This window comes from Diabrotica undecimpunctata, chromosome 3 (assembly GCF_040954645.1).
Source record: "Diabrotica undecimpunctata isolate CICGRU chromosome 3, icDiaUnde3, whole genome shotgun sequence".
Lineage (NCBI taxonomy): Eukaryota > Metazoa > Arthropoda > Insecta > Coleoptera > Chrysomelidae > Diabrotica > Diabrotica undecimpunctata.
In genome coordinates, this window is record NC_092805.1 from 22,337,207 (window position 1) to 22,363,073 (window position 25,867).

Genomic DNA, 25,867 nt, shown 5'->3' on the forward strand with positions numbered 1-25,867 from the left:
ATGACACTCTATTTTTATCTTCTTTTTTTTTTGTTGTGAATAACATTTATTATTGAAAACATTTTGAAATCCAATATATACCAGGTTATAAAGAGAAATCATAATAAAATTCTTATAAAGATACATGTTTTAAAAGTATAATCTCTTTGTATTGACATTTCTGCTTCTGTTATACGTAATTTAAGATCTGTCAAATTTGTTACCATACTGAGTTTTTGATCCAGCAATAAAAATAGCCAGTAGGTAACCACTTTGTACTTTTTTTATTTTTCTAACAATTTTCCATTCTCTTGGACAATAAATAATTATAATAAAAGACCATTTAAGGTAAGTGTGATTGTTTCTGTGTCTTTAGCTATATAGCGATTTATAAAACGACCAAACCTATTTGAAATTTTTTAATGTATTTTACTTTTTAACGAATCCTTTAAATCTAGGATCTTCGAGGTTTCCTTGTCCCTCAGAAAATACATAAGGTGGCGCTCTTTTTCTTTAGTTCAATTTTTTTTATCTACTTCCGTTTCAGTTGGTATGATTAACTTTTTAACTTTCTTTCTGAGTTGGTTTTAAATAAATCGTCTCAGTATCTCCAGTGTAGATAATTATGTTGACTTACTTACCAACGCTCGCTTATGTCCTTCAAAACACCCGAGAGCCGGCAGAATTGTGGACGTCTTTACTCTGTGGACCAGAGTTTCTGCGTTTAACTTAAATTCAAAGACAAAACATCCCGTTGGGTTAATTTTTTTTTTATCTAAAATAGCGCCAAACTTCTGGGCCTCCTTTTTTCCCCATCCAGGTCTATTGTATGTAACAATATTCTAAAATATTATGTAGAAGTTTTATTTGACATTAAACAAATGAAAAGGAGTTCGTTTATTGACAGTCTTTACAGGCACTGAAAAAGGAAATTGATTACTGGACTCAAATATTCTCTGCAATACTCAAAAACTGCAATATATCAAAAATTATGAAATAAAATGTACTTGTCAACAAAGTATTGCAGAAAACTTTATTTTAAAATTATTTCAAAGTCATTTGTATTTGAGCGGTGTCGTTTAGTTTCGGGAGGGATTTACCATAAACAAATAGACCAAAACAAAGGACTATGAATTTACGATTATATCTTCTACCTGCTTTTGTTAATAATCCCATCAAATAGAAACGATTTCATAATCTCATACAGCTAATAAATCCTACAATAATTTGGTAGCGACTGTACATCGGGAGAAAATTGTAAAAATTTTACATAATGGATAAAAGAAAATTTCTCAACGCTTCAAAAAATGCATTCTAGTCTTGATAATATCTCCAGCAAAAATGGGAAACTTTAAAGAAATCCAGCTGATGTCAACAGATAGAAAATCGCCAACAAGAAAATATCGAAGAAGAAAAACATCAATATCTTTTGTCATCTGTCAAAACACAATCTTTTCAAAGATAAAATATGTATATCTCTATTTGTGTTGTCACTCGTACTATTTCGTATAAACAAACATTCGGACATCAACACCCCGTTTGTGATACATACAATCCAGATCTGTCTAAAATAAATATTGCATAGGTTTCCAAAAGTTATAATAGTAACATTGTTAACGTCATGTATCCAATATTTTAAACATATTTACTATACCTTTAGATAAATCCCAAGCATATAATGCTGTATTAAAAAACAATTAGATCGGATTTTAGATGCGCATTTCACATTGACCCTAAGAGTCCTGGTACGTTTGCTTGTGACATATACACCTAAAATTGACCATTCGAAACAAAAAGAACGTCGTTAAAAACTTACAGCTAATAAGAAATTTTACCATAGTTAAAACTTTCAGCTTAAAGCTTTTTCTTTATATAAAAGTTCACGTTCTAGTTAATGGCTATTATCTGTGAAATATCTTAAATGGAATAGATCTATTATTATATGGGATTATTCTGATTTTTAAGATGTAAACCTCTACTACAAATATTTTCCAAATTTAATTATTCTTTATGACTATAAAGTAAATGAGAACTGGCCATTATTTTTGAGATATAATTAGGATTAATCATTAATTATTCACTACCGTTATTAAAAGATCAAATTAAAGAAACATATGTGTATAGGATGCCAAAGCTGACTAAATTTAAAAAATCCACACGGAAAATGAAATTCATAAAAACTGTTATTTAAAAAATCTTTATAAAAATATATATTCTAAAAATACCCTTTCGGGTTACATCACATAACGTTTTCGGACTAATAAGTCTATCATCAGTGCAGTTACCAGGTATACATATAAGTGAAGCCACGAAATCTGTGGTTAAAATCCCTTTTAATGTTATTAACTTAATAAATTAAGTGTGTAAATGTTGTTAACTTTGTAAATTAACAACATTTAAAGGGTTTTTACCCACATATTTAGTGGCTTCACTCATGTATACCTGGTAACTGCACTGATGATGGACTTATTAGTCCGAAAACGTTCTGTGATGTAACCCGAAAGGGCAGTTTTAGAATATATATATATATATATATATATATATATATATATATATATATATATATACCTTTTATAAAGGTTTTTTTTTTAATAAAAAAAGTTTCTGTAGTCAATTTAACAGCTTTGTTATTTTCATAAATATTATCTACGGAAGTACAAATAAATTGGAAAATCGAAAGGACGAAAATAAAGAAGTTTTAAATATTTGCCTACTACAACGCAAGCATCAAACGGTTTATTAAAAGCTGCCAAACGTGCAACCACTGGCGAAGAGGAAAAATCTATAAAGAAATTGACAAAGATAAAAAAAGCCGCCTCAAAAGCAGTTGCCGTTTTACTATAACTATAGTTTATAAAGTTGCCTAACTTTATAAACTATTAAATATTAAATGGAAATTATTTCTACGTCTTAACGGCAACCCCATCTAATTGCGGAGGTATAAATTAAAGGGAAAGGAAACACCACCAACTGCAAGAATTAAGCGACATTCGCGAAATAGGCGCAGTCATCCACATTCACGGTCAGGATGAGGATAAATTCGAAAACTACCCACCATGTACCATCATCGTGTTCCTGTCTGCCGAAGATGGCGACGAAAATTTATTGAAAACGTTCATCTTCACGATCTTTCTTTGGTTTGTCAGAACATTTAGTTGTTAGGGCTCGTATTGTTGCTGATACACGAGTAGGTTTACTTGTGTAAAATTGTTACATTAGTATATTGTACAATTATTCATTACAAGTTTACAACTGTTTGTTGCTGGAATATTTTTCATAATCGTTTGAGAACATTTTGCGTTCTTTTACAAAAGTATTAACTATAATCGTGTCTACGAAATTTTACTGATTTAATTCTTATTCGAATATGTATCACTGATTCTATTTTGATTGAAAAATTTGAATTAAAAAAAATACTTTGCCTTTTTTTATTTAGAAGATACTAATTCAATTACGTCTTATTCTTAGGAGCGGTCTACCTTTATTTGATTTATTCGTTTTGGTTGGAGTTTTTACTTTGGCCTTTATGGAAGTCAGAACTACAGCATAAGATGGCCCAATTATAGGAGCTGATTTTCTTTCAACTTTGCTCGTCTTGGTTGGTTTTTATCTGTCTTTAATGCGGCTTTTTGGCCTTTACAGAATTTGCCTTTTAGCCATTGGCTGAAATTCAAGGAAGCGGCAGTAGTTTTTTTCGGTTTAGTTGCTCCTCCAGTATGTCCAAAGTATGATGACAAGACAGGCACTAACTTGAAAGATCCCTAACCATGTTTTCCTTTCGTTTGTTCCAAAGATCCAGTAGCAAATGCAGCTTTGATATAGTTTTTTAAGGAACAGTGCAACTTTTTGACCATCTGCTTAGCCGCGATATATTTTTTGATATCTCGAAGAGAAGACCTCTTTCCCTAAGACCTCTTATAGCATTATTAACCATTTCAGACGATAATCGGATAGCGTTAGCGTTGTTGAACATAAAAAGACACCTGTCTTTTTTGTTCAAATAGTCCCATCTGTTCCCTTACATGATTTTTTTATTTGAAGAATGTACCTATGACAGTTAAAATGCTAAAAAATTTATTATTCAAGGGAATTAGACAACGTTATTATTTAAAAGGCAAATTTTTTAATCAAATTATTAGCAGACGTCTATAAAAATTAGCATTCAGAGAAAAAAGAACCGAGGTGAGTCAAATTTATACAATTTAAAGATAAATGTACACTAAATATCAGTGTTCCAAAGGAAAGTTATTAAAGTAAATATATATTAACAAATATATAAGACGATATGTTAAATATAGACAAAAATAGTTGACAAACTAGTTTAGAAAATTGATCAAATCAACAATGTTCCCTGTAAGTAATGTCCAAATACAGTATCAAAACAAAAACAAGTATATAACAATATTTCAGAACAAATTTGTTAATTTGAATAGACCAATTTTATCACTTTACAAGCAGCCCGATTCATACATCAAAAACAAAACATATAATATTTTTAAATGCAGTTGAATTTAAATCTAAAAACGCCCCACCTGGATTAATAAAAAATTACCCAAGTGCTCAAGAATTGTCAACCTGCAACATTCTCAGGAAAGGTAACATTACTTTTTATTGATATCGTCTTTGTTTGTTAATTGTTGTTATTAAAATGAAGTTACCCAAATTGTCAGAAAATCTTAATCTTATTCCATTTAAGTTATTGCACATCAATATTGCTTTCCAAAATATCACAAAAATCTAAATAGCTTAACGTACAGTACAATCACTTTTCGTATGATCTAAAAAACAAACGTCAAACGTACCAGGACACAAAATTCCATCCAACCGTACCTAAATATGACGTCATGACAAAATACTATCCAAATCTAACGAAGGATTCTGCTGTAAGTTCAATATAGAATCGATAGCGGATTGCACTTGCTCGTCGATGCTATTATTTTCCGTTTCGTTATCCTCGTGAGAGGAAAAACTGCTGTTCTGTGAGTTCTCGTACGCACAAGAGCCGCCCGGTACCTTCGATTGAGCATAAATCGTACTTTGCATACTACTTACTACACTTTGTACACCACTTGCGCTAGGAATATTTACATCTGTCGGTCTTTTATGGTGTTTTTCCACTCGAAACCGTTTTAACGTCTCTAATCTGGAATCACTACTCGCTGAACGCTTCGATTGGTGTTGCTGAGATGATTTAGCTTCGTTCTGTTGAGGCAAGCAGCCCAATTCGCGCTGGATGCACGCCCATTCGTCGTAGTCCTCTGCGGTAGGTTCACCAGGCGAAGGATTGACGTTCTGTGTAGGAGTTGATGTAGCAGGAATAGATTGGGAATGAGATTGGTTTGTAGGAGGAGGTTGAGGCGGGGGAGGTTGCGGTGGATATGGGAGTTCTTGTTCTGAGACTTGGTGTAAAACTTCGTTCTCATACTCTTCACGTAGTTTCAGGAGAGACTGTTGTTCGTCCGTTAGGAACATACGATCCAGCATCATCAGCTCTGACGTTTGGACTTGCCGCTAGTAAAAATATTATTTATTATTACAATGTCGTCAATTAAACTTGTTAGTGAAAAAGAAAGTTATAAATGTTTCAAAACAAAACACGATTCACATAAGTTATAAAAATTATAATTTTAATATTATTGAGAAGGTGACTTTTATTTATAATCATTTCATTGTTCATCCAATTTTGGAAGAATTTTGTGAGGAGGGACCAACATTAATACTTTGGGAGGTTTCTACACACTGTTTTCTGTTTTACAACTACTACAACTGTGTTGACAGTTTCACGAAATGGGTAGCCACTAATGGCTTTAAGTTCTTCTGATCATTTAGTAAAATAGCATCTTCTAAAAATTCTGTTTCCATTTTTTTAGTTTTGTATAAGGTCCATCGGTGACAAATTCTTGGCTTTTTTCCTAATATTGACTTTTGTCCATAATTACTGTTGCGTTGCCCTTGTCACCTGGTAATATTATTATCTTCGTTTAGAGCTTTGATAGTTTTCGGTTCCTCTTTACTAACATTTGCTTTTGATTTTGTGCTTTTCTCTAGTTCTCGTGGAAAAATGGTCTATTGGATTTAAGTCTGGGCTCAAGGCAGACCAATTTATTGTAGATATACCCATCCCAGTCAGATAGATGGTGGTGACTCGTGCGGTATGGCATCGAGCATTATCGTGAATTAAAATAAAGGCATCGCCAATAAATCCCGCATATGGAACCACGTGTTCCTCCAAAATGTCTCTGATGAAACAATCCGCCCTTAAACCTCGTCAACGTCCTCCAACAGGCATTGATAGTCGTCCCAATCCAGATGGTCGCGAGCAAATTCTAATCGCCTTTGCCTTAGAGCTACAGTTAGCTTGGGGCCCGTAGCTGCCCTGTTTGGTGAAGTCTCACATGCTCTTGGGGAACCATGAAGTACATGTAGAGGAATAGTTAGGCTCGAATTGAAAAGAAATATTGCTCTATACTCTATATTCTTACATATATTTTAATCAACTATTACTTCACACAGTTTCTAACATGAGATATGGTTCTTTTACAGCTTACACATTCAGTATTAAGAAAAAGAAACAAGAGATTGGCCAATTTGGAAATAATTTTAAGGTAGGTGAAATTAAGCAGGACTTTTAAGAGACGGTTCGACTAGTCACTCTGTTCATCAAGAGAAAAGAACTATTAAATCGCAAAATAAAAGGAAACGGATGCTGAATCAGTTATCTCTGAGGTAATAAGGTATTTCTATTCTAGATGAAGGTGCATGGCACAGCGACACAGCTTAAGTCACGTTCACATTTCACAGATAACTTGTAACGAGTGGGTCACAGGGAGGGGAGGGGGCGTGTGTTGACACTTGGTAGGCGGATCAACGGGAGTTTTGTGTAGACACGCCTCCCCACGGGGAGGAGTGCGTACGCTCACACTACTCGATCTGAATCCAACAAACGCTGAGTCATTATTTGAACCATCAGGGGATATGGTTCGGTCTGGCATGTTGGAAGATTTTCACACCGCATTATTAAAAAAAGGTTATGTTAGTGAGTTGCGCCAAATGTAGGTAACATCTTTTGTGCTACAACAATCCATTAACTAAGACTAGAGAATCTATTAAATGTATGACAACTATTTTTACTTGTATTTTGACACAAAACAACGGTGATTTTTTAAAATGAGAAAGCACAATTACGTTAACATTCTGGCGCAGCGGACGCTTCGGTATTTTTAGCAATACACTAACATAATTTAATAAGTTATCATAACTTTCAATTATCTTCACGAACAAGGTAATTTTTCTATATCAAAATATTATACATACCATGCTTTCCTTCATCAGCAAATATTTATATTTGTCTTCCATTTTGGCGAATTTCCCGATGAAGTGTTGGGCGGTCAGTTCGAAGATCTCATCAGCCTTATCTAAATCTTTCACTGACAGAACGGGTTGTTCCAAACAGTGATATCTTATGAGTCGAATACACGCATCCTTCTTATCTCTAAACGGAGTGTGGATGTCCGGTTTAGTCGCTCCGTTTTGGTCCATTGTCAACTGCGTCTCTATGCTAAAAGAAAAATTGCACAAGATTAAAATTAAATAAAGGCGTCCTGTATAGAATTATACAGGTTGCCTAGATGCCTAGTATAATTCTATATAGGGCAACTTGTATAGAATTATACTATTTGGCATATTTAACAGATATTTCTAGACATAAAATCAGTGTCTTCCCATCTGAACTAGTGTTTAAGATTAAATCTTTCCTTCTTTCTTTCTCCCCTTCCTTTTACCCTAACAGGGTGTCGGATTTGGGCTAGCTATTTTAATTTCCATTTACCCACCTCTTCCATTCTTTTCTGTTTCCTGCCATTATTTTCAATTCCTTGAGTGATTTTTGTTTAAGTTTTCCCGCCTCTACTACTTGCTGTATCCATTTTTTTCTTGGTCTGCCTCTTTTTCTTTTTCCGATGTTTTTTGCTTCATAAATTTTTCTTGTTATTCTATTGGATTGCATCCTCATCAGATGCCCATACCAGTTCATTTGTCTCTTTGCTATTTTGTTCATTATCGGTTCCTGGTTGGCCATTCTCCTAATAGTCTCGTTGCTTAATCTATCCCATTTTGTCTTTCCTACTATCCTTCTTAGATGTCTCATCTCCATTGCGTTTATCCTGCTCTTATGTTTTTCCAGAATTGTCCAGTTTTCACTTGCATAGAGCACAGTCGGTATCACTATTGTGTTATATATTTTTATTCTTGTTTCTCGTGCAAGTTCTCTTTTTCCCATTATTGGGGCTAACGCATAATATAACTTGTTTGATTTCTTTGCTCTATTTGTTATTTCCCAGTCTATTTTTTCATCATTAGTTATTATACTTCCCAGGTATTCGTAAGTTGTTACTATTTCCAATTCTGAGTTTTTACATTTTATCTTTATTTGATTATCTTCCTTATCTCCTTTGCCGCTGATTATCATTATCTTACTTTTTTCCTCGTTTATCTCCATTTTAAGTTCTTCTATTTGTTCTACCCATATATCCATTAGTTTCTGCATTTTATTCTCGGAATCTGCTATTAGTACTATGTCGTCTGCATGCATGAAGGACACTATTGTTACCGGTTGTAATCTGCGGTAACCTATTATTGTCTGTAGTTGATTAATTCTGACTCTAGTGTTTCTTATCAATTCGTTCATTACTATTATGAATAGCAAAGGCTGAGACTATCTCCTTGTTTAATACCTCTCTTCCAATTAAATGCTTCCGATCTTTCCCCTGTTATTTGTACCCTTCCTTTTACCTCTTTGTAAGTACTTTCTATAATTTTTATCAATGCATTAGGTACGTTAATTTTCCTCAAGCATTTCCCTATAATATGTCTTTCTATCGTGTCAAATGCTGCTCTTAGGTCTATGAATGCTAATACTAGTTTTTCCCCCGTATCTATGCTTCTTTCTATTAGGTTTCTAATGATATATATGTTGTCATTTGTCTGTCTTCCCGGTCTAAATGCCATTTGTTCTTCTCCCAATACCATTTCTACTTCTTGTCTCAGTCTCTTCTCTATTATTTTCGTATATATTTTAAAGCACACCGATGACAGACATATTGCCCTATAGTTGTCGCAGTTTACATGTTCTCCTTTTTTGTATATTGGCACAATGATATTGTTCTGCCAGTCTTTAGGGATTGTTTGTTTTTCCCACGCCTCTTTATATATTTTCCATAGCCAGTTTATTCCTTCTTCTCCCATGTATTTTAGATTAAATCAAGTATTAAAAAATATAAAACATAAGCATCAATAAAATATTGGTGTAGACTGACCACAGTAAACTTTCTCTATAGGCAGCAAAAAATCTCACATATTACTCGATTAAGAAAGAATGAGATAAGAGACAAAACGTGGAGGCAAAACTATATCTTCTGCACGTTGTCATTAGTGACATCTCGGATATGGGAGAGAAAATCATTTTTCCTTCTCTGCATGCCAAACTGGATACTTGAAATATTTGCCGTAGGAATGGAACAATAGCAACAATGGAATCACTTTGAACAGTAATTGAATACTCAATAAATCTCACAAATGTAATATAAATAAAAAATGATACTTTTCCTTCTCTGCATGCCAAACTGGATACTTGAAATATTTGCCGTAGGAATGGAACAATAGCAACAATGGAATCACTTTGAACAGTCATTGAATACTCAAGAAATCTCACAAATGTAATATAAATAAAAAGTGATACTTACAGATTGGCCTTCTTCTGCATTAGCTGCTGCCTTTGCATCTGCTGCTGCTGTGGAGATGGTTGTTGAATTGGCTGAGGACAACTTAGTCGCTGGCTCATAACATGACTATAATGGGAAACCTGCACATGGTTCTGATGCAAGCTATTCGGCGGTGGGTGCGGGTGATGCTGCACTGTATGGTTAGGAACCTGATGATTCTGTACATGATGGCTAATAGTCTGATGTGGCCCTGAAGTATAAGGAGGAATAGGAGGATGACTCTGCGTTTGCGAATGGGTTGAAATTGTCGTGTGTACCGTCTGCTGAGGCTGGTGCAGCGGGGGATTGATTGGCTGATGAACAGGTGCATTTTGATGACTGGATGCAGGAGAGTGTGCGGGTACGGGAGGATGGGTAGGTAAAGGTATGGAAGATATTTGGTGCGCACCAACAGAATGCGGTGGTATCGAATGAGTTATGTGAGTAAAGTGTGGAGCGTTTTGGTGAAAGTTGTGGGGATGGGTGTGCGGTAGGGGAGAGGGATGGTGATGGATTGTTTGTGTAGCTGTCGTCTCACTAGAAGGAACTGATACTGATATCCTTGGCACGGAGTGCGCTTGTGTAGTAATTGGCTAAAAATTAAAAGGTACAATTAAATAAATACAATCACATATAAGTGTATTATCACTTAAAGACTTTATAAATAGTTACTTGTTGATACTAATCTAAATTTAAAGTATATAATGTATAGACCTAAAACCTTTATATAAATGGAATTTGTTCTTCTTAAGCGTCTTCACTATTATATTTTTAGATATTTTGTAGAGGAATTAAAGATAATTAGAATCTCTGGAACTATCACCATTTAGTACTTGCTGCTTTAACAAGTGAGATAAGGTGATTAAAGAAATATAACGGCTGTCATACGTCAGAAGGATAGCTTACGGCTCACTCTTTTTAAAAAAGTTATGAATAGGCACATGAAGTTAAACGAAAAGGCAAATCAAATGAAACACATAATGGCCAACAAATCTTAAAACTTACTAGCAAAACAGATTTTATTCTACACATGCCATATTACATTAAAACCATCAATGAAGATAATTTGATTCAATTACCTATCAAAATATTTAGGTTAAGTCAAAAGAATAGTAGAAAGTGACGACGTGATTAAAAACACAAAAAACATCTACAGTAATACCAAACGCATCTATTAAAAGTTAATTGTTTATGGACGAATATATAAAAATCGAGATGGTGAAATTGCTACATTTATAAACATATTTACAAAAAACCAATGGCAGAAAAAGAATAGAAAATAATGAAAATATACAATGAAGGGTTCTAAATGCATAGCGATGCAGAGCTATTGTGTGAAACAAAAAATATGAATCATTACAAGCCGTCTACAAAATAGGAAAAAAGTAGGACGAAGCTTGGGAAAGAACCTGTTTAAGAATAAATACCTACCTGTATGGAAGTAAAAAATTTAAAAGGGAATTCAACAGGAGTAAAGAGATAATACCTCAATAAATTCAAAAGAATGGAAAATATACTTTAAAACGTTGTTGGATAAAAAAAAAAGAAGAATCTCAAGAAAATTAAGATATTAATGTCCACATGTCCAAGTGAGAGGATATTTTCGCATCAACAAGAATAGTAAAAAACGAAGTTATCGGCGCATGCACATTGAAAGAATGAAAAGAACACGAAGCAGAAGAAGCAGATTTTCGAGCAGGCAGATCATATATCAAGTTCGTCAACATTAAAAATGGTAATCAACTAACATCAGAAATAGAAATAACGAAAGAATTAAAGCATGGCTAATGTCTGTCGCCCATTCTATCTAAGATATACAGTTAATGATCAAATTATTAAAGCCACCTAAAAAAATTCAATTTTTTTTTACAAAAGGGGTATAGCGGGCGTGGCAATACGTGGCTCCTACGAAATTGTTTGTCAGTGCTGTCCAGCCTAGCTAGCAACTCGTGGGCATATTATTTTGTATTCTTGATGTTTAGAGTTATAATAAATAGTTTCCATTGCTCTCTAGTGATATTCTGACAGTCATATACTATTTCTTGTTAATTTAGCAAACATTGCATGTTCGTTACACCAGTGGTACCAGAACATCATGAGAAAAGCCAAAAACATCTAACCAAGGAAAAATAACAGAAATAAAAACATTATTATTAAGCTCAATTTCTAAAATTTCAAGGGTAACTGTGTAAAAAAATTACAACACCACGAGATGAAAGAAAAATTCTAGATATTATCATGGCAAACAGAAAACAACCTCGAAGGATTTTAACGAAAATGATTCAGGACTCTGGAATCAAATATTTCCAATGACAGCTGTCATTGGCTGTTTCCAATGACAGCCGTATTTCACCAATGACAGCTCGTCGGCGAATAAAAGATCTGGGATTTTCAACCTGTCGCCCTGCATAAAAGCCGCTACTCACACCAGTCATGAAGAAAAAAAGGCTTCAATAGGCTAAAGATCATAAAGATTGGACCATTGATGATTGGAATCAGGTAAATATCATTACATAGCACTGTTTTTCTTTTATGTAGTTTATAGTTGATCTGTCCACGATTTTAAAATACTAATAATATTTCAGGTTTGTTTTTGGGACGAATCTACCGTGCAGATCCTCATGGATAGAGCTGAATTTGTGGGGAGAAGACCTGCGAAAAATGCAAAGCGGATTTGTACTGTAATGACGGTAAAGCACCCTCTGAGCATCATGGTGTGGTCTATCATAAGCAGTCAGGAACTGGTAGGCTCTACATTGTCGAAGGAACAATGCGGCAGGACCAGTACTTGAGAGTACTGCAAACAAAAATGCTTGCCCAGATCAAGGAGTGGTTTCCGAATAAGAGTTTCAAGTTTATGCATAACTTAAGGCCTTGTCACAAGGCAAAAACTGTTACAAAATTCCTTGCTGACAACTAGATAAACGTCCTGGACTGACCTGGCAATTCGCCAGATCTGACTCCAATAGAAAAACTTTTGAAGCTCATGAAGAAAAAAAAAATTCTAATGAAATTATAACCACAAAGCGTCAATTGTTCGAGCGCTTAATACTGCCATACGCTTAGCAGTATGGCACAGGAGTGGAACACTTTTGCTGCAAAGGATGACACTAAAAAGTATTAGGCTTAAGGCAAAAAGTTAAGTATTTTCATGTAATTACTAATGTAAACTTTATAAGGTTCTAAATCACAGTAAAATAGAATTAAGCACACAAATATGTTTTATAGCTCATCAATAAAATTGGGGGGGGGGGGATGTTCTAATAATTCCACTGTATCTTAAAATAGCATTGCAAAAATGGAAAAGCAAATGCTCTAATTTAAAATAGTATGGAAGCAGTTATTTTTTAAGATTGGTTTGAAAACTCTCAAGAATGAGCTGCAAAGAAAGAATTGATAGAGATGGGAGAAAGAGATCTTGATAAGAAATAATGGAATGACTTATGGGGTGGTTATTAGAAATCGAAAAGCGTAGGACGATGTTGTAAACGGATATAGAACAATAACGCTATGGGAATACTAAAGATCGAATATTTTTTGATGAAAATCAAGAGATTATTTGTGCATTGAGTGAAACATAAATCAACCAATTTTTAACACAAATCCTAATTACCAAATACCAAAGCTTTTGGTAGATCAAAAATATTTACTTTGACAGATTCTCTAATTTGATTAAACATCCCGACTCTTGCTTCTTACATTTAATTACCTTAACATATCTAATCTACTCACAAACTAAAAAACAATACAAATGACATGCGCAGTGATATCATTAATTAATTATACTTCTTCACTCCAGGATACAGAGATTCTTTTCGCGTTTGAAAACCGCATATTTCATAAATTACACGCAAAACAATAAAACTCTTAAAACTTGTCTTTGTTTAGTAACAAACTAGAATATTTGTTGTCTTAAAAAAACTGCATTAGTCGACAGCTATAAATATAACTATAAATAAAATTGCAATATTCAAGTACACGATTTATGAACAATAAGCTTCACACGGGCAAATCACGATGAAATGTCGACTAGATAATTTATTGTTATTGATATTATATAAACTTTCATCTATTTCAAACGGTTAACAGTTTAAAATTTAAACAATTTAAACTTAATATTTATTTCTGAATAGCAGCAGCTAATTATTCTATACGTAATTGGTTTATCTTCTTAACTGTGTCAACATTTCGGTAGTGAACACATGTTTAAAAAAATGTAGATAGATAGAACGACACCTTCCTTTACTGTCTGTTCTCGAGAAAGAAAACCTTTATGTAGTTATTGTAACATAACATTTTATTCCTTTATCCTTCTTATTGAAAAGCACGTTACACCAAGATAATAGAATTGGGGATAGTACACCTAAATTGAGTTAACCAAATTGTTCTTTACAGTGAGGTGTGGGAAATGTCGAATTTTCTGTAAGTGTTGCGCTCCTCCTAACCAGTACGTTGTGTAGTTGACGAGATAAGATGAAAGTCCCCAGGTTTAAACGAGAATAAATGGAAAAGTGACAATTTTAATGAAAACAGAAAATCCTTTAAAATGAGAGTTTATAAAGTTATTTTTGTTAATTTGTTACTTAATTATTGCAAAAATAGCTTCAAAAGTCGATTTCTTGAAAATTATTAATAACTAAAAATGCACAAAAAACTTTTTCATTTAACCTTCCATGGCTGTTGCTTATAATCTGGAGACTGCGGCTGGCGTGCGGAAATATATTTGTCCGCATATATTTTCGTTAAACCTACTAAAGAAAGCGTTTGACAGAGTAAGACTCAAAAATGTAATCCATCTGTTCCCCTAAATATTATAAAAACTATCGAAAACATCTACCAAAACAACAAAATGGAAGTCAGAATAGATGGACAACTTACAGAACCTATAGAAATAGGCAGCGGAATAAGACAAGGGCATTCATTGAGCCCCATGCTTTTCAATTTGATCATGAATGAAATCATCAAAAGCGTTAACAAAGGAAGAGGATACAGAATGGGAAACAAAGAAATCAAAATACTCTGTTACGCAGGCGACGTAATATTGATAGCCCAAGATGAAGATATTCTGCAAAGACTGGACCACAGATTTAACATAAGAGCAAAAGAATTTAATATGACAACGTCATCTCAGAAAACTAAAACAATAGTAGTCAGCAAAGAACCAACCAGATGTAAAATAGAAATTGATGGCATCAGTATTGAACAAGTAATGGAAATAAAATACCTGGAAATTACACTGTCTAGCTATGGAGACCTGGACAAAGAAGTGAGAGATCAAGAGTAAGATGGACGCGCACTATCCAGAATGAAGAATGGCCGATCCCTAAGTCCCGGAAATATTCGTGTCGAATTACTAAAGGCAGGAACACCTTTTATCCAGTTAATCCAAAAGTGTTGCCAACAAATTTTATTGAATATAAGCCACAATTTTACTTTAAGATAAGTTTATTTTGAAGCTTCAATTTCCACGAAAGTTGATTTCATATAATCGAATGAACTAGCTTCCACTAAAAGTCTTCCCAGGAATTCAATTCCAAAATATTGATAATATCATCTACTTTAAAATGTATAATATATGTCTGAATTGTCAATATGAATGAGTCAGATAAAATTAAATTATTAGAAGAATTTTTTTACCAAGTAACAATAACAAAAGGACCCCGACACTTTCAGAGAGGTAGCTTTGGTTATGCTCAGTTTCTGAGTTCTTCTTGTTTACGTGCCATCTCCGCGACGGAGGTTGGCAATCATCATGGCTACTCTGATCTTAGATGCTGCTGCTCTGAATAGTTCAATTGATGTGCATCCGTACCATTCCCTTAAGTTACGCAACCATGAGATTCTTCTTCTTCCTACACTTCTCTTGTCCTGGATTTTCCCTTGTATAATTAGTTTCTGAGTTACAGAGGTTCAACGTGTCGGTTTTTAGTCCTTTTGAATAATTTTTAACAGTTTTAGTAAATATGTTCAACTAACACTTCAAGGAGTTATTCTTCCTTTTTCGAGATATAGAGTGTTGGAAATTTTTCTTATAAACTAACGAGTTATTGATTGCCCTGAAACTTTTTGAGATTTGCAAATGAAATTTGGTGGATTGTAAGAGTTGGTTATTGCGCATTTTTTGAGATACAATTAAGAATGACTAAAACATCTATAAATGCAATAAGAAAATTCTGTGTTCACTTTACCCATAGCCTTAATCTCAAAAGTACCATCCACATAAAACATCATGGTCTATAAACCAGGAAAACAATATATAATTACACACTATTAAATACAATGAATCATTACAATTACCAATTAAATACAATTAATACCAATAATTAGGGGAACTCATTCTTCTGACCAAAATAAAGATAAGTGAGATAGATCAAAATGACAGATTCAGTGAAAATTAAACTTATTTTGTTTGGAAGTTGGTTCTATGTTCACATAATTATATGCGGAATAAAATAGAAATCAATCATAAAAATTAGAATCATAAAAAGATACAGCAACAGAAGGAAGGACAACAGAATGCACAGCAAAAAGATGATATTAAAACTTTCTTAGGAAAGATAGAACATCTTTCCTAATACAAAATTCAGAAATAAACACTGCTTTGCGAATATCTTAAAAGCTGCATTGTAGTCCTGTTTCAACTACTACTTCATACTGTGTAATATTAAATCATGGGATAAAATAAATAGCACAATATAATAACTAAATAATATTAATTTAAGTAAATTAAGTGTATTTTTAAGTAACATTGTTATCTAAATAAACATATTTTACATAAATACATAATATTTACTTACAAACGCCGTGTGATAGTTGAAAAACTCGTCATAGTAGTAATCCCAATGCGGATAGTTCATTATGTGTTAATTATTTGCGTAGAATCCCTCGCGACATTGTTTAAACACAACAAAAAATTAAACAGTAAGTAAATAGATGCGATAACGACACTCTTATCATAATTTTTATTATCAGCTGATAATAGGTGCCAGTTAACGACCAGTCGATTTTTCAAAAATTTGTAATAACTAGCAGTGCGAAAATAAACCGACAAACTTCTTGTCAGCGCGTGTTATCAATGAATGAGATTTTTTATCATGGCTAATATTTCCATGAATCAGTCGTTGTTCGCGGACATACGCGTATTTTCTGCATAATTGACGTTTTTAGTAGAGGAATCATTTTCACACAATAGCATTCCGTTTGCATTTCTTGACCTACACAAGGAGTGTTGATCATATTATAGGAAATAAGTTATCTTTTATGTAATCACGTAGAAAAAAAAAACGTGAGCTATAAAATACCAAAAACATATTTAAATAATTAAATTATTTGAACAAAAATTAGGAAGATAAAACTTAAGTGGATTGTGTCGATTTCAAGAATTTATTTTCAATACAAGTGGTTTGTTAAGAGATTACATCGTCCAATTGCATTTATTTTAAAAAATCTTAATATTTTCATATATTTACCCGACATCTGTCACAGTATACACGTAATTGTAGATTAAATAAAATACTTACGACTTCGATAAGTATAGTATTTTTGCAATATGAATGGAATTACGTTGAACACGGATGTGGACCTAATCAACAAGGTGGAGGGAGCTCGCTATTAGAGAATAGTTTAACTAATATTTCTGAGAATTTAATATTATTAACACTTGTATTGGGTACCCAGATATCCAGCGACGTACATTTTAAAAAATTTATTTTTTTTATAAAAAAACTCACCAATAACCTCCCAAATCCAAAGGATTTGGCTAACTCTCTATAATATATGTATGAGGTTGAGGTTACAGATTTTTTTATTTATTTGAACCAAAAAAAAGTTTTGAAAATAAAACACATATAGGCCCAACAGGTACCCGTCTACGAAAATCATGGATTTCATATAAAATTTGAATATTTTAATGCAAAAATGGAGTAAAATGTTAATTTCAATGATTTATTTATTTATTAAACATATAATATTTTTTTAAGAAATCAATAAAAATCAAATTAATGACTACATTTTATACATTTTGTTATTTTTGTGGTATTCTCCGCCCATTCTGGCTTTTGGTATTCAGCACTTTCTGGACTTTCTTCGTTTGCAAATAGTTCTCTTGTGATAAATGTACAACGATGAAATAAGTTTCAATCGCTAGTTTTGTCGAATGGTGTCACATGATCTGCTGATTTGAAGCTCGCTCTTCAATGACATAGCAAACCCTTCAGAAAGCTGGATCTTTGGTTCCTTCTCTTTGGTATCATTTTATTATTTTCGTAATAAATTTATAGGCACCAAGAAAAGATTTTGCGGATATGGTAGAAAATGGCAAGGACTACCTACACGTTCGCCGTTGCGTAGGTATTTCGCGCAAATTTGATTAATTGTATCAACACCAGTTTTGTATTCATTATAAATCCTGGTTTCTTATGTACTGCATCAGCCATCTTAGTGAATCGTGCTGAGCAAAATCACAGCTTTGCTTTCCTTTGGCACATAAGAACATATCGTAACTGTTCATTGAACCCAAAAAGAGTTGACAAGGTTCTCTTGTTTTCAAAGCTTTCATTTCTTGAGGAATGTATGGCTTGTTTTCTTTTTTCAAAGTACCAATGATAGTGAGGTTCCACGAAAAAAGAGATTTAGCTAAAGGCAAAGTCGTGAAAAATCTATCCATACTTATGTTTCGATTAGATCCTTGAAACCGACTACAAGTTCTTTGACAACTCTTTCTCCTTTATTGACATCTCGAGTGGTCCCTATCGTGCCTGTGTAAATAATTTCTTTGAGCGAAAAACCATATACTGAATAACATATCCACCACACTTTTATGCCATATTTATCAGGCTTCGAAGGGCATTTATCAGGCGTCTACTGAGTGAATTTCGTTCTCCCTCAGAAATAAAAGAGACGTTCACCGATAGTTAAATTTTCTATTGGCTTGTAAATAATAGCCAAGTTTTCGTTTGTAAATAAACATATACATCAGCTAAAAAACCATTTCATATAACTTCAAATCAACACTTTCTCCAAGAACCATACCTCAAAAATTCAGCTCTCTAGATCTCCTCTATCTTTTATATTTCGTACAAATTGAGTAAATTAACTATTGTTTTTTTATTTTATAAACAAAAATAATAAAAACTGCAAGAAGTGCTTATACAGGGTGTTTCAAAAAGGTATGTCATAAATTAAATCACGCATTCCGGGGACAAAAATAAATTGATTGAATCCAACTTACCTTAGTACAAAAGTGTGCACAAAAAAAGTTACAAAATAAAAATTGTTTTTTTGCATTATCTCCTAAACTACTTGACATTTTGTAATAAAAATGGACACGTGACTTTCTTGTTCTGAAAGCATTTTTCATACAAAAGAAACAACAAAATCTAAGCGCACAGAGAAATTTTAAAGGGGGGTGTGCAGCCCTAAATCCCTTAAACTTTATAGTGCATTCAAATCAAATGAATTTTGTGGCTTCATTAGTTTAACACATTATTTTTAAAACTTTTTTGCCTTTTGTTAATTCAGTGTATCTGATCAATATAGTTTGGTTTTTGATGTAGTCATTGGGTTTAATAAAAATAATACAACATATAAAATATTGTCTACAGAATCATTTGTGAATATATTATTCCGGAATCACTTTTAAATAATGAGGAGGGAGGGGTAAAGGAAGCATTAAGGAAATTAAAACGCAGAAAATCACCAGAAGAGGACAGAATACCGAACGAACTGAACTAACAAGAATGGAGATCAAGTATCCCAATACCTCTCTTCAAAAAGGGGAACAAATCAAAACCGGAAAACTACAGAGGAATCAACCTATTAAATACAACACTAAAATTAACTGAAATGAAATAAATAAACTGGATGAAGTAATAACATTAGCAGAAGAACAACAAGGTTTTAGGTCGGGAAGATCATGCACCGACGCAATATTTATAATGAGGCAAGTGCAAAAGAAATCACTAGAATATAACAAAGCGGCATATTTATGTTCCGTGAACCTGAAGAAGTCATTTGACGGGGTAAAATTAAAAATAGAGATACCTCTAGAAAATCAAAACGATCGGAAATATGCCAGAACACAATAAAAGTAAAAGAAAAACTAACCCACCCAATTTAGGCTGGCAATGGGATAAGAGTTTGATCCTTCGATGTCGGCTCTTCCTATCATTGCGAAGCAGAATTCGCCAAGCGTTGGATTGTTCAACCATAGACAGGGAATACGAGCTGGGTTTAGACCGTCGTGAGACAGGTCTAACCGACAGGCCTAATTGATGACTTGTTGCGATAGTAATCCTGCTCAGTACGAGGAACCGCAGGTTCGGACATTTGGTTGACGCACTTTCTCGAGCGGGTAATGGTGCGAAGCTACCATCCGTGGGATTATGCCTGAACGCCTCTAAGGCCGTATCCTTTCTAGTAAAAGGTGGCAACAATATCTCTTGGAGTTCCGAGAGTCGAAAGGCTCAAAACGATGTGACTTTACTAGGCAATCGTAGTTCACTACGATTGTCGCAAGAGCCCTTATTTCCGTTGAGATTATCGGTTTACGGTGGGATCGATCCTTGCCAGTAGAACAGATCTTTAGAAGGACGAACATGGGTATTATAATCTTTTCGATGTTGGAACTCAGAATTGTCTGTAGAAGACTTAAGTACCTGGCAAAGCAGTTTCCACGCTGCGATCTATTGATCCTCAGCCCTTAGCTTGGGGATTCGTCTTGTCGGTTAGGCGAGACCCCTGATATTAAACAATAAAAGATTCTCTGAGCCCCATATTATTCAACTTGTCATGGATGAAATAATAAAAAAAGTAAAAACAAAAAAGGATACTAAATTGGAGAAAAACAACTTAAAATAATCTCTCAAAGTGAATATGATTTACAACATATCAATGTAATAGAACCGACAGAAAATTTAACATAATAATTTCACCAAAAAAGACAAAATGGATGGTTATAGCAGCAAATTTACTAAGATTTAAATTGGAGATGGTAGGGCAGATAATAGAACAAGTGATGGAAGTGTAAGCTCAAGTGAATAGAGCAAACAGAGCTGCGGGATGCCTGAATGAGACAATCAATATAGAGAAATAAAAATATCAGGAAAGAAATGAACGGTAGAATTTACTAAGCAGTCTTAAGACGAATAATGATATCCGCGGCAGAAACACCACCCGACACTCGACACAGAGAGAGCAAAGAGATAGCTAGAAATTGCAGAGATGAGAACCGTTAAAAAAATTGATGGTAAGATACTATGGGACAGAGCTAGAAGTACAAATATACGATGGAGACGCAAAATGGAGAACATCAAGGACTGGGTACGAAACAAAAGAGTAGAATGAACGATCATATAAGCCGAATGACAGACGATCAGTGGGAAGATAAGGAAGATGATCAGTGGGAAGACCCGACGATCACGAAAGACAACTTGCTGGAAGCACATTGAAAACCAAACAGTCATGTGTACATAAAAAGAAGATGAATCATTTTTAATAAGAGAAAGTCAAAATTCTCACTATGAGACAAAATATTTGTTCTGAAATACTTGCTTCTTACATGATTTGTACGTATTTTCATTCTATAACGACAAACAAAATCGAAATATCACAATATCCTGAAGAAAATGCATAATATATTGCATTGGATTTCAAAACTCTCAGTGGCAAATATAAATGCGGCGTCTTAGTTGTTTTGAGATAAGTTTCAATACAAATAAAGAAAAATCGAGTGAGTCAGATAGGGAATTTGATAATACCACACAAGAAATTATAAAATATGCAAGCAATCCAGGTCATGCATCGTCATTTATTTTATCTTAAACAGTTAGCAGAAAAATCAATCGTATGCGGAAGACAGCTTCATTTAATTTAATAGATTTATCAAACGCGTCCGAAAGTATAAGTAACGCCAACTGTAAAGGCATATCGCACAAGCCTAAATTTGAACTTGCTTCGAAAGCCACGCTTTAGCATGAAATAATTTCAATATTTAGTAAATTATCAATTTACTGAATAAATAAATAATCAATTTGAACAATTTTCAATTTTCAAAAAATTTTATTAAAAATTGACGGAGACAAACGTAGTGAAAGAGCAAGGTCGCTAAATAATATTAAAAGTGTATAATTATTTCAAAAATACGAAAAGTGAATTTTATTAATGGGCACGATAGAGAAAAAAATAGCTACTTTGGTCCGGGTACAGTATCAAGAGATGAATGAATACAAACAGATTGCCGCAAAAAGTCTAGAAATGGAAACCAGTGGAAATAACAATGAGATGTTGACCTTAAATAGCGTAGAATGGCAAAATAACTGAAACGATGCAAAAGCGTCAAATGACTACGGACTTATATGAGGATAAGAAGACGAAGAAGAAGTGGAGAACAGGATAAGGAAAACGATTAAAGCCGTAACAAAACCTTTTATACACTAACGTTCATAATATAGAATTGTAAACTGCTTGATTTTTTCAACTTTAATTGATTTTTATTCATACTTTCCGATGGTGGTAAAAATGCAAGATGTTTAAAATGAAAATTCAATTAACCTGTGTTTCCAATTGTATCATATAGTGTGACAGACTATTAAAAGGATAATAATGCAGAACAATTCTATCAGTATTTTGCTTTCTATCATCATCAGTGACTGGTTTAGCTTTAGGGGTTTCTAGGTTCTGTTTAATTTGTTTTTTGATCAGTATTTGTCTCCCTCAAGTGGAGAGGGTAATCCCGATGTTGAGACCAAGGTCTATCCAACGAGAAGAGATAACGCGCCAAAACAACAAGGCGTTGCCAAATTTGTCAGGACCGGATTTAACGTTTGCTAATACACACCTTTCTAAACATATTTTTTTGGTAAAGCGGAAATCCAAAATTATAAAATGTTGTATTTACCTGGATTCATCTTGTTGGTTTTACGTAAAAGAAATTTTTCCATTTTAAAAATAAACAGCAATATGTAACACGCTACTATTCACAATGAAATAAAAATTGTCAAATACTAAATAAGAACTCAAAAATATAACACAAACAAAGATACTTCTAATTGATGAAAAAATTAAGTAAAAAGCACACAGTCGTAGTCCCTTATAAAAACAATGTGTTGGGAATCCCCTAACCTAATCGGATGTTTATTGAATCATAAACCTTATGACCAATCACGCCCACGCTGCATCCTATTCATGTTCAGTTAATGATTGCACATATCGGCGGGTTTAATCGAACTTATTGCATAGCCTGCTTTTATATTTTTTAAGAACGTGACCACTCTGTATGCTAATTATTTTTTTACGTTGTTTACAGTTTTTCGGTCTAGTTTATAGTTTTACAAACAATGTCGAGTTCTACAGATTCTGCGGAGGAATTCATTCCTAAAAAGCGGTCGAAATTACGGGCATTTAGTCGTACGGAAAAAAGCGTTATATATAATATTTATACATCGACAATGGAATCGCGTCCTGAAGCTTTAATATCGGAAATAGTTAAACAGGCTGCTTCTACCAGCGGAGGAGGTGAAGCTTCTGTGTACAGAATTATTAGGGAAAAGAAAAGTACAGAAGGATTTTCTTCACCGAAAAAGAAGAAGCCCATAAAAAGCATACTGGAAAAAGTGATGATTTTGATAAAACTGTTATAAGACGAGTTGTACATCAATTTTTTACGAAACGAGATACCAACTATAGACAAAGTTCTCGTAGCTGTTAACGACGACGAAAGCTTGCGAAATTTTAAAGGCAGCACTTTCCATAAGTTTCTAAAATCATTAGATTTTAAATACGTACGTAGGGATAGAAACAGTGCTTTATTAGAACTAGAAGAGATTATTTATGGAGGCGAAATTTTTCGGGATGAAAACAGGAAAATTTATTATTTAGATGAAACGTGGGTAAATGCAGGACATACAAAATCTCATATGTGGGTCGACGAAACGGTGAAATCTTACAGGCAGGAGTTTTTGTCAGGTCTCTCAGCAGGTCTTAAAAATCCATTGGACAAGTGAAAAAGACTGATTATTACACATAATAGGAGTGAAACAGGCTTTGTAGAAGGTGGTCTATAGATGTTTGAATCAAAAAAGAGTGGCGACTCACAGACAAAAGTCGTTTGTTTTTTATATTTAGTTTCATAATTATCCCACTATTCTCAATTATTATTTATTTGTAAACCTTTTTTATAAAAATAATGCGTAACATACATTTGCCTCAAATCAGTTTGATTTATTATTTTGATCTAACTTCACCAGACTAATTATCGGAAATAGAAACACAAAATATAAAGTGTTTGAAAAAAAAAAGGTATGCATTGCAAAATGTATGTGCACATTTTTCATGTTTTATCAACACATGGATTTAAAACATAATAAAATATATAATAAGCATAATAAAATATAACTTCGCAACAGTGCAATAGCAAGAGTATCGTGCGGCTGTGGCCGAGGATGTATCTTTATCGTTTGAAATCTCTTCCAATACTAATTTCACGCTGTACAGCTGTGTACAGTGTTGTCAGTTGATTTAATATTAGCATTTGCTTTAAAATTACAAACAAACAATTGTATAATGAATACCTGTTCCCAAGTTTATGACATATGGGATGAGAAAAACATTCGTCTTTGTAAGTGCATTAAATAAAAATGACCTATTATTTAAAAATATATATTCATAAATTTTATTCACTTAATTTATATATTTATTCACTTAATTTTCGTAATATAGATCTGAAGAAGGCGAAGAAAGCACTAAACCGCAGTCAATTAAAATATTTGTAACCCTATATTATATCGCGTCTCGTTGAATAGATCTTAGGTATATTTTGTCACACATTGTAGCATTTTTGTTTCACCCTATACATCGTGGAAGCCAAAAAAGATTCTTATACTTTTTGCGTTTCTAAGATTGACAATCTAAACTATTATTAGGATTTTATTTACATATGTATTTAGTGCAGTGCAGTGCCACGTTTTTTTTTGTATAAGGTATGTCCCTCAATTTTTTGGTATTCCGTAATAACCTTTGTTTTTTTTTGTACAACCTAAAAGTTTGTATGTTCAGTAATACCTTTTTGTTCAGCTAATTTATAGGTATTTTTTTAGATAGTAAGTTATAATCCCCGATAATATGATAGTTATGCTATAACTGAGGTAATGTCAAAGTATTTTTGCTAAATTTTGCTATTTAAATTCACTTTTCAGCTTGACCCAGTTACGTTATTAGATCTACTTTTAGGAATATTTGTTAATACCTGATTCGTCTTTTTTTCGTCGAATTCGTCTAAATTTACATTTTTATTTTTTTGCTATTTGCCTTGTTTGATTTATGTTTACTTTGCTAATGTGTTGACATTCTATAATACTTTTACCTGTCTGAACTTTTAGGAAATAAAAATTATTAATTTTTAGCAATTATCTGTTTAATACTCTCATAATCTTCCTTTCTTCTGGTAACTGATAAAAACGTAAATCTGATACGAATGTAGAGTGACAATATAAGGTAAGTGCGTATGTTCCTCCTTTTTTACTATATGTGCATTTTGGTTTTTTTATAGAGGTTTAGCCGATGTCATTTTTTTTTAATATTTCTCAAACCAATCTTTTCATAGTCAAATGTCGATCGAGTTTTCCTCGTCCCTCGACAAAGGACTAGGTGGCGCCCTTTATTTCCCCCCAACTCGCTGAAATGTTCTGTAATTCTGTAGTGAAATGCAAAAACATCGATCCAAAAGATCCTATATGAAGAACTGGGTAAGTTGGTTTCCCGTTGGATCCCTCATTTGCTCACAGAAAAGCAAAAAGCCGTTCGCGTCAATTGGTGTCGAAAAACATTGGAACGGTTTAAGGAAGTTTAACAATCGTTTATAGTATTGTTGGTGGCGATGAATCTTGAATTTACTCGTAGAACCGAAAAATAAACGTCAATTCGCTGTGTGGGTGTTTCACGACGAGGAAAAACCAACAAAACTTCGAAGTGTGTCAAAGAAAATGGTCGCAAGTTTTGTGTCAAAATCTGATCAACAATGGCAACAATTGCTTTAGAAGATCGAAGAACAGTTACTTCTGATTGGTATATAACCGTTTGTTTAACAGAAGTTATCGCGAAACTCCGACAAAGCACCAAACAACGGCGAATCATCC

At 33.4% G+C, this 25,867-nt stretch overlaps 1 protein-coding gene across 4 annotated transcripts in view; it reads right to left on the bottom strand.

Annotated features, from left to right (window-relative positions):
• Positions 1-376: 376 nt before the first annotated feature.
• Positions 377-25,867, bottom strand: part of LOC140436577 (uncharacterized) — a 68,664-nt gene continuing 43,173 nt past the window's right edge. For all 4 annotated transcript variants that reach the window (XM_072525518.1, XM_072525520.1, XM_072525519.1 and 1 more), the window contains exons 10-12: positions 9,720-10,330; positions 7,294-7,537; positions 377-5,490 (exon numbers count right to left, since the gene is read on the bottom strand). In XM_072525518.1, coding sequence (XP_072381619.1) covers positions 4,822-5,490; positions 7,294-7,537; positions 9,720-10,330 — 1,524 coding nt within the window. In that variant the 3' untranslated portion in view covers positions 377-4,821. The remainder of the gene's footprint in view (positions 5,491-7,293; positions 7,538-9,719; positions 10,331-25,867) is intronic.